Genomic DNA, 9,734 nt, shown 5'->3' on the forward strand with positions numbered 1-9,734 from the left:
ATCTAAAACATAAATTTTTCTTTTGAGGTTTTACGATACGTCACGGTTTAATGGGTGTGATAACAAGACCACAAGGAAAAGACAATTTGTTATACGGAACGTGCGCGTATGTTTATTAGTTAATTAATTATTAGCGTCTGATAAGGTACACGTGTTGTTAGACATACGTAAACTCACACGTCGTATGAGTAAATGATAGCGAGAATATATATTTTTAGCGACCACGTAACGCGCTGTGCAAGAATTTGTTCTTTGAATTTCGTAACTCAGTTCCGTTTCCGTAACGAAGACGCAACGCGACGCTTGTCATGAATCTACTTCTCATCACTCTTGTTCAAATTTAGATTAGAAGTACAAATCTGACGTAAGTTCTTAATAAATAGCTTTAAAAAAACCAATAACAAAAGTTAAATCAGTATATACAACTCTATATATACGATAAAAATATAGTATATTTATATAGTATATTTATATACTATATTTATTGTATACAACTATACAATAAATCACTGATCTTTTATAACATTACAAGTAGGAACAAAATTATAATAATTTATACACACGAAAAAGAGAATTAAAAATATATTCTAAAAAATCTCACTTTCACACATATTTTGATTTACAAACCATGTAAAATGTTATTATTTACATATTCACATATTCTTTTGATAATTATCACATTACATGTATACATAGTATTTATATATACATTAGTCGTTTCGGGATTTATATAAATATATATATATATTGCGAGACGATCAGCGACAATGTTATAATTACATGAAATCTAATTTGGATTCTGGATTTTCTTGTGTTGCAACACTATTCCGATTGTCTTCTATTATGATTGTTCCAATATTATTCACAACAACACACATATATACATATTCATAATTTCCAGATGAACTCTGAAAGTACATAATTGCGAATAAAATGATATATGTACCATAAAAAATTACACTAAATTTACAGATATATTAATATAACTGATCAATTGCAATGCAATAATTGTTTTAAACAGTTAATCAGAAATAGTAAAAAAGAAGACCTAAAAACTTACTTCTTTTACATCGACATATGCAGTTCCACGTCTTCTTGTTCCTTCTATATAAAATTGTATTCTCATATATTTAATACCATTTTTTATGTAATACATGTGGCTGGAAAAAATGAAAATATATTATTTACATATGCATTTATGCAAAATCTATATATAAAGCTATTGTTATAATTGTACTTGATATGTCTTCTGCGTCCACGCCTTGTTTCCTCTCCATAAGCTTTCAGTGGTGCTCCAAGAAGATCAACAACTTTTGGATGCTCCATGCAACAAACTCGAGCTCTGCTAAAAACTCCATATGGACTGTTACTAGAAAACAGTTCAGAAAACAGAGTATACAATATTGCACCAGTAATTCCAACACCAGCTATTATTACGCCTAAATATCCAGCAGATTTTATATTTCTTGTGACTAAAACAAAAGAAAAGAATATATAATCTTAGTACTAATATGTAATATATATATACAGACTTTGTGAACTTTACCTTTTTCTGTAGTGCTAACTTGCATCTTATTCTCTTCAGTTACAGGCTCAATCTTGGTTACAACTTTCTTTGTTGAATATGAAGCGTTGTGTTTAATGTTACTAACAGCACTATAACAATATGCCATTCTTGATGTAATTAAATGTCTTCCCTGGAGAATTTGACCTAATCTTTGCACGGATGCCATATTTTGTAATATTAACACAGTAGTAAACACGTAGTAATAACAATTTATTATTGCTGATATTCTACTAACACTGATGTAAGAATTACAAAAAGATTGAAACGTGTCGATACTTTTAGTGATCTACCTGCCCATATTTGGGCATACTTATTCAGAGTTGTTTTGAAGTATATTTATATCAATATAGTATTTTTTATTGAAAAATAAAATATATATTGTCACAAACTATAAGCTTATATGGAGTATTGCAAACCACCGGCGACGCTGTGTACCACAGTGTCCACTAGTGTGAGTGAGACACACTAATATGCTCTTTCTCACACTAATGGACACTGTGTTACACAGTGTTGCCTGTGTACGTAGTTGGAAAGCACCCAGAATCGACCCCAGAATATACTGCGTTCAATTCAAGAAGAGAATTTTACTGCGCATAGGGAAAGAAAAGCGATCGAAATAGTGAACGCGGTATAGAACTGCATGCTGTGGACATAGCACGGAATAGAACCATGTCCACGTATGAACATAACGTATGTACCGACAAGTCGTTTGTAGACATGGCTACGTAGTTGCCAATGTGCACCACCCATGGACACTGCGCTGGCTTACAGGGCGGAAAAGCGATTACACATTTTCTTAAGCCCGTTCTACATTGATCGCAAGCGCAAACGCAAGAAACAGGTCTGGTAAAATTGACTAATCGTATTGATCGAGGCTGCTTTCCTTTTAGGAGACACAGTCGACACAAGTCGACACAAGAGTCATTCTGTCTCTGTTTCTCACTGAATACTGAACAAAGACAAAATGACTTTTGTGTCGACTTGTGTCGACTGTGTCTCCTAAAAGGAAAGCAGCCCGAATCAGCCAATTGACCAGCGTGATTGGTCAATTCTACGAGATCTATACCTTGCGTTTGCACTTGCAATCAATGTAGAACGGGCTTTATGTGCACGTGCGTCGGTATACAGACTTGTGTGGAATAAGCCGGAAAAGCGATCGTAAAAACTCATAGACGTATAATATATAGACTGCGCGTTTGGCTGAAAAGATGTCTTCAACGTTGAGAGAGACAACATACTTTGAATAGTAACTTTTTCTCTGTCTATCATTTCCCCCACTACTTCGCTAAGACAAAGATGAGGCTACTATTCAACACCAGCTGTCTCTCTCTCAACGTCGAAGACATTTTCTTAACATGGCAAAGGTAGGGAACGCGCAGTCCATATATTATACGTCTATGTAAAAACTCTTATCGGCCTTATCTATCGCCTGGGCCGCTCTCATTCTTCTTTCTGATTCAATGCACTTTATAAGGTATATACTGCCGCTAAATGGCACTTGCTGTTTCAAAACATAATTTTTTGTGTGACAAACGCACAACATTGCTCATAGGTTAGGTTAGATTATATGTAACGGAAGATAAAAATTCATTACCAGTGTTCAGCTTTAGAACGCAACTTTGTAAGTTGGATTGCATCAACCGTATCAGTTGGATGTGCGTAATTACGTTGTGAGTATTTTTGGACAATTGTTGGTGTTTTACACCACTTTCTTTATTATTATCTTTAATTTAAACAAATATACAACTCCGTGGCTTGGCATCAGGAACCCAACCCACGGTTTTAAACCTGTTATCAAAAAGACATAGAATGGTGTATGGACTAGCTTTATAGGTCCACTGAGCCAAAAGAGTACCGAAACAAATCAACGCAACTTTGTCAAATATTTTACCGGTCTGTTGACTGGATTTTCATTGCAGACTGGTATATGGACGGATGATTTGAAGGTCGCAGGCTACAAAAAAGTCAAGTCAATAAACTTTACTTTGTAAATATAGAACGTTGAAGTTAGAAAGTGTACTACATGTAACTAAATGTAAACAAAATTATTAACAATGAAAACTGCACCACATCAGAGACTAGTCATGGTCGGCGATCGTGATGGGTAAGAATATATAACACTATTTTCTGTAATAATTACCAAAATTAATAAAAAATTTTCCATGATACACATTTTTTTATTTATATAACATTTTGTACGATTATTTTGTCTATAATATGTAATTTAAGAAATTGTTGAGAGATTTAGAGACAGTAACATCTTACCATCATATCGTCACTCCCTACGTATAATCCCGTAACTCCAAAACGCAAATTTTAGAGGAGAGCAGTTTTAAAGTATAAAGCTTCATAAGTTTCCCTATAGTTAGGGATCTTTCGGTTTCAAATTTGTACCTTATTTATGAATATTTTTTTTAAATATTTGGTGACCATAAAGAACATGACTTTCTAAGTGTCATTATGCAATAAATTGAAAATCCCATATGTGACACTTATGTAATTATAAATAGGGAGTGACGATATATACATGTAAATATTATAAATTTTAATTTTAGACTGAGAGAATTATTGAGACGCAGGCTGGTTGAATGTGGATGGCGAGATGAAGTAAAGCTGATCGCAAAAGAACTGATAAAAGAACATGGCCATGATATTACATATGACACATTACTGGCTACAGTGACAACAAAAGCACGTTCACTTGTACCAGATTCAGTAAAGAAGGAATTATTACAAAAAATAAAAAATCAGCTAATGGCTCAAGAAGAAAAATTGAAAATTGTGACAGATCGTTAAGAATTTTATTCAAACCATTACTAAACCGGAACAATTTTATATTAGTGCTATATAAAATTTGTATATTATTACCAAATATTGGTACAACTTGTAACTAATTAATTAAAAAAATATTTAATAAGTATTAATAATATTAATGTAATTAATATTACATTAAAGTGAATATGAATACTTTTTTACTTGAAAAACATGTATTTATAAAGTAGAGAAATAGTAATAGAATAGTAATAGAAGTTGAGAGGAATAGATTCCAAATTTTAATACACGTGATTATATATACAGGGTGTCTTACGCGCGTAAGACAGCCCGATGCACGCTTATTCGCGGATCTTTGTTAATTAAAATCTCGGTAACTATTGCGAATCTAGCAAAATGATATAGGACTTATCGACTCAGTTTTACTTCTACCTGTCTACGAGAGATGTTACATCAATTCTGGGACACCCTGTATATAAATAAAAGAGTTTGTTCTTTTTGAAATTTATCGGAGGCATTTTATTAAAGACTTCAAATTTACTATTTTAACATACATATTCTTGTCACATACAACATACTTAAGATTGATATATTTATGTAATTAGCTGATAAACATTCAATCGTTAACAAGATGAAGAACGCAATCTCTGCTAATCCCACTTTCTCTCAAAGATATATTAGATCGTGCCAATTTCTTCGGTGAATATCTTAAAACGATTAAATTATACGTTACTCAAATTACTTTTTTACAAAGCTAAGATTAAGATTAAACTTAGAATAATAATTTATATAATATATAAAAACAAAAACTTAGGTGTAAAAAAAATAATATATATAAACTCTTATAATTAATATAACTTAAATAAAACTTAAATAATAATATAACAAAATTAAGTACTTATATATGTCTTACCCGCTTAAAACTACTTTGTATTCTTTCTGTCCGGGTGTTTGCATTTTATTAAGTAATTCGTATAATTTTGTCACTGACTCATCAGCAGATATGTGCACTAGATATACAATGGTACCGGTTAATGATCTAATCTTCAGTCGCAACTCATCAGGTTTTCCAGTTGCCTCATTAATCTGATGTAATAACGGCGGCTAAAGTAGAAAACTAGTTGAATTTTCAAGTAGATTAAATACGTGAATGTAAATCTAGTTTTTTGCGAGGTGTGTATGTGTGTGTGTGTGTGCGTTGAGATATACATATATATCTCACCGTACTCTTTCTCGCGCAAGTAGCTGATTTCGAACCGCGAGGATATTTCGTCGTGGAATGTCCGACAATATTAGTAAGTTTTAGCTGGCCCGTATTATTTATTTCCGATGACTTTGACTGCAAGTTAAAATCCAATCGTCTTCCGGACAAACTAGCAGATCTCGAACGCAGCCGATGATTATTTTCTGTTGCTTGGCTAAGATATACAAAAACTCGAAAAAATAAATAATACACGCAATAAAAAATAAATTATATATATATAAATTTATATAATAATATAGAGAAAACAACAACAAATGTTAGCGTTAAATACTGTATTTGTTTAGGGAAAAACCTAGAAGATCTGTCAGAGGAACAATGATATCTCATCCTGTTGCTGCTTGCTGGTCTGTTTAACGATCTTGTGGTATCTCTGCATTTGAGCGATTCACGTGTCAACATATATTCTATATTTTTCGTAGCCACTTCTTTCTTTCTCAAAATAAAAAAAAGAATGATATGTTTAATTTCAAAGTTCACAAAAAAAAAGTTTCGAGAGAATAAAAATCGCTTCTTTGCGAGCCAGTGATCGAGATTTACCTTCTTTTCACGACTGCTGCGTACCAATTCAGCATTGATGTGAGACTGGAGATGCGAATGAGAGCACGCGTTATTGTGCGAGGCTAAAATCTGCGATCGAAGAGAGAATAAATCGAGAGATGATGTTTCCGAGGCTTTGGACTTCAGTAAACTAATGAGGAGCGTAAAATGTTAAAAGCGTATAAATTTGCCGTTACAACGTTTGAAAAATGTTTAATTTTATAAGCAGTTAAAAATAGACAAAATTGCTTATTTTGCTGTACTCGGAAATTTACATCGAATGTGTTGCAACAAGAATTTATTTAATCTGACTGAATGATATAAAATCTGATACCGGCTTGTTGGAAGAGATAAAAGCGGAATGTTTTCGGAATTGCAAGCACTATCTCTGGATAAATGACTGAAACTTCCAGATTTTTGAGAAATATTCGACCAGCGCGAATTTGTGGATAACAGATTATCTGGAGATTGTTTGCCCAATCGATATCCGTGACCAGGAAAGCTACCAAAGTTGCCTGCATATACTTCTGTTCTGTGATCCTCTATCTATGAAAGATAAATAAAAAAAACTTCGCGATCGCGTGTACGAAAATTATTTGCACAATTAAATTATTTCTCACAAAAATACAAATCTATACAAAATTACAAATTGCATTTATATATACAGTGTGTCCCAGAATTGGTGTAACATCTCTCGTAGACAGGTAGAAGAAGTAAAACTAAGTCGATAAGTCCTATACCATTTTGCTAGATTCGCAATAGTTACCGAAAGTTTAATTAACAAAGATCCGCGAAAGAAGCGTGCATCGGGCTGTCTTACGCGCGTAAGACAGACCGATGCACGCTTATTCGCGGATCTTTGTTAACCTTTTGACCAGAGTTGCAAGATCGAGCAGAGAGCAACGAGAGCATCGAGCGGTGGGGCCACGCACACAAGCCAGAACCGCCGTCTGTGTGCGTGACGTCTGCGTAGGGCGCCTATAGGCGCTCGGTAAGAGATGTTCTCTCGGTGCGTAGAGCGCTTTTAGGCGCTCGATCAGAGATGGTCTCTCGATGCGTAGAGCACCGCTCGATTGGCACGTTTTTGTTTTTGAGCGTCCCGCAGTCAAGAGATTAATTAAGATTTCGGTAACTATTGCGAATCTAGCAAAATGGTATAGGACTTATCGACTTAGTTTTACTTCTTCTACCTATCTACGAGAGATGTTACACCTATTCTGGGACACCCTGTATATATATATATATGTGTGCCACACACTTTACTAATTCAATTTACCATGAAAGGCACCCCTTCGGGATATTCTCGTTGCAACTCAGAAGGGAAGTATCCATCCAAAATGTCGCGGATAAACGAATTAACAGTCGGATCATCGTAAGACCGCAACGGTCCTCCTTTGACGGTCATACCGTTTTTATAAAATTTCAATGACATGCAGGACGGGGTCTTCATTTGAAAGCACAAAGAAATTTTCCGACAATTATTGATTATAAATACATATGCAATTTCGTGGTTTACTTCGAAATATTTTGCATTTTGTTGTATTAAATGTAGAAGCGTGTACAAATGCGTTGTAAAGTGTGTTACTTTAAAAGTGGCTCGTCCTTTCTCATTATGATGTATATGAACTTCGCCCTTTCCCGCGGCAATGTTCAACTGATCGATATTCGCTACAAGCTGATCGTAATAAGCGTTGATATAATCACTGTAATGTAGTTACTGATAGTTAAGTCGCTTACAATTAATTTTCTAATTACCAGCACTAGTACTTTCTGTTTCTGATAATCGATATAATACTGCTTACTTGCTACCGTCAATGTCGTTCGCTGTCGTCGTCATCGTCGTCGTCGTCGTCGTCGTCGTTGTCGTCGGGTTTTTTACATCACCTACCCATATCAGTCCGTAATCAGTCAAGAATCTCTGTAATATTGAAATATCGCAATTGGTAATTTTTATAATCAAAAAAAGATGTATTGATAAAGAAAGAATAACACATAGATTTAAACCTCCATTTCGATAATCTTGCGTTCCAATGTTAGACATCGTTGATAGAAATAATCGGAATTGGTAGCCTGAGTGCGTAGCTCTTTCTTTCGCAAAAGCTCCTGACTTTTATATTTATTTTCCCATTCCTTGACCTGTGCGCGTGTTTCAATTACGTTGTGTATTAATTCAAAATAAAATAAATTATACTTAAGAATGTAAAGATTTTTTGTTAATCATAAATAAAGATAAAAGAACACGTAATAAACGTGACAGTCTATATTTATTTTAAAAAAAAAAGTAACTTTACTAAATGTGTGCGACACAAATATGATAATTCTATTTATTAGAAAAAGCGTACAGAGAACCTTCCGCTTTAAGCGTCCGATTTCCGTATCTTTAGTTCGCAGACTCTCTTCGGCTTTTGATAAAACGCCTTGCATTGTCCGCAGCTGTGACTCAGCCAGGTGCAGCTGTTTCGTTATCGTATCAATCAGCTCGCTTTCTGAAATTCAACGAGACTTTGATTCCAACACAAGTGGAAATGTATGATACACATACATAAGTTTCGAATAATGCTACCTTCTTCGATCACATCGTTTTTGGGGACAGAGTTTCTGAGCGTCCTCGAAGCATTATTCCACAACTTTCTCGTGGAAAGACTCGCGTTAGAAGCCTGAGAGCGAATATGTATATAAAATAATAATTCGGCATATCCTTTTTATACGCATAAAATGTACCGTCCAGCTACCGTTTTAGTACGAATGGATGATTTGCAATAATCGATCACAGATTTACTGTCTTCTTCTTCCGACGAAGCTGTATTGAAACTTGCGGCGTCTCTTTTTGTAGCGTCTGATACACATGATATTCCTGATCTGACGGAATATTACGTTATTGTTTTTTTTTTTTTTTTTTTTCACAACAAGCGAATATATCGAATAGTTTTAGAACAAAGTGTGTTTTTCATCGTTAAAAAACATAGCATAACCTACTTGTAGTTTCTATCAAGTGACAGTATCGAGAAGTTCTTCCGTAATTTGTTCTTTGACTGAACCGGGGGATTTCTCTGGTTCATGTTATAAATGATGACATTAATCACAGTAGATTTGACAACATTTATGTGAATTTTCTTACGTCGCCAAAAAGTGATTATTCGTCCGAAGTTGTATTTACAATACGCGACGTAAGAAAAGCCGATCATAGCAGTTTTGACAAGAGGTGCGGCATGCAATAGTTTTTTCAAAATTGCAAGTTGCATAAAGAGTTGCATAATAAGTTCATTTCTTATTTGTCGCTGTGTTTTATATATTTCCTTTAATTGTTTTCATATAAATATATATTTTCATGTATATTCTATAATAAACGACCTGCAATAACGCCGATCGTAATAATTTTAAAACGTCTTACGCTTTGTGTTGCGATTTATTATAAGTGCTGAGTTTAATAGTCTCCTCGTTTCAGTTGCGAAAAGAACGATATTCTAACTCCATCTTGAATTATTGTATAGTGTAAGGACAGACCTTGCTATACATACATTCGATTGACTTTGACCCAGAAATTGCAAATGTATACGACACACATCGCACTCGAGTCATGTGTCATTGTATATT

The 9,734-nt window shown here is 34.2% G+C and overlaps 3 protein-coding genes across 11 annotated transcripts; 1 reads left to right on the plus strand and 2 right to left on the minus strand.

The window, feature by feature from the left end:
- Positions 1 to 581: 581 nt before the first annotated feature.
- LOC109855109 (mitochondrial import inner membrane translocase subunit Tim21) lies at positions 582 to 2,034 on the minus strand. Its single transcript, XM_020428964.1, has 4 exons — positions 1,547 to 2,034; positions 1,238 to 1,472; positions 1,061 to 1,160; positions 582 to 908 (listed from the first exon to the last, which is right to left on the minus strand). Exons 1-4 carry the CDS (start codon positions 1,731 to 1,733, stop codon positions 777 to 779), a joined length of 654 nt encoding a protein of 217 aa, XP_020284553.1. The 5' UTR covers positions 1,734 to 2,034; the 3' UTR covers positions 582 to 776.
- An 858-nt stretch (positions 2,035 to 2,892) lies between these two features.
- On the plus strand, positions 2,893 to 4,707 carry LOC109855135 (transcription and mRNA export factor ENY2-like). Of its 7 annotated transcripts, none has more exons than XM_020429004.1 (4): positions 2,902 to 2,931; positions 3,165 to 3,237; positions 3,487 to 3,671; positions 4,123 to 4,707. In XM_020429004.1, the coding sequence occupies exons 3-4, from the start codon at positions 3,622 to 3,624 to the stop codon at positions 4,361 to 4,363; spliced, it is 291 nt and encodes a 96-aa protein (XP_020284593.1). In that variant the 5' UTR covers positions 2,902 to 2,931; positions 3,165 to 3,237; positions 3,487 to 3,621; the 3' UTR covers positions 4,364 to 4,707. The 7 variants fall into 7 exon arrangements, with proteins under 7 accessions (XP_020284596.1, XP_020284593.1, XP_020284595.1 ...); XM_020429006.1 differs by having other exon boundaries at positions 2,913 to 2,931; positions 3,172 to 3,237; XM_020429002.1 differs by lacking the exon at positions 2,902 to 2,931 and adding an exon at positions 2,938 to 3,041 and having other exon boundaries at positions 3,120 to 3,237.
- Positions 4,708 to 4,813: 106 nt separating this feature from the next.
- On the minus strand, positions 4,814 to 9,516 carry LOC109855112. 3 transcript variants are annotated; one of them, XM_020428969.1, is made up of 14 exons: positions 9,117 to 9,516; positions 8,873 to 8,999; positions 8,704 to 8,797; positions 8,490 to 8,626; positions 8,145 to 8,276; positions 7,943 to 8,058; positions 7,726 to 7,843; positions 7,417 to 7,584; positions 6,475 to 6,686; positions 6,141 to 6,291; positions 5,875 to 6,032; positions 5,562 to 5,757; positions 5,253 to 5,443; positions 4,814 to 5,046 (listed from the first exon to the last, which is right to left on the minus strand). In XM_020428969.1, the coding sequence occupies exons 1-14, from the start codon at positions 9,392 to 9,394 to the stop codon at positions 4,956 to 4,958; spliced, it is 2,169 nt and encodes a 722-aa protein (XP_020284558.1). In that variant the 5' UTR covers positions 9,395 to 9,516; the 3' UTR covers positions 4,814 to 4,955. The 3 variants fall into 3 exon arrangements, with proteins under 3 accessions (XP_020284558.1, XP_020284557.1, XP_020284556.1); XM_020428968.1 differs by having other exon boundaries at positions 5,896 to 6,032; positions 7,417 to 7,843; XM_020428967.1 differs by having other exon boundaries at positions 7,417 to 7,843.
- Between the last annotated feature and the right edge of the window lie 218 nt (positions 9,517 to 9,734).

The sequence above is a fragment of the Pseudomyrmex gracilis genome, unplaced genomic scaffold, assembly GCF_002006095.1.
Source record: "Pseudomyrmex gracilis isolate BER0280 unplaced genomic scaffold, ASM200609v1 scaffold_81, whole genome shotgun sequence".
Taxonomy (NCBI): Eukaryota; Metazoa; Arthropoda; class Insecta; order Hymenoptera; family Formicidae; genus Pseudomyrmex; species Pseudomyrmex gracilis.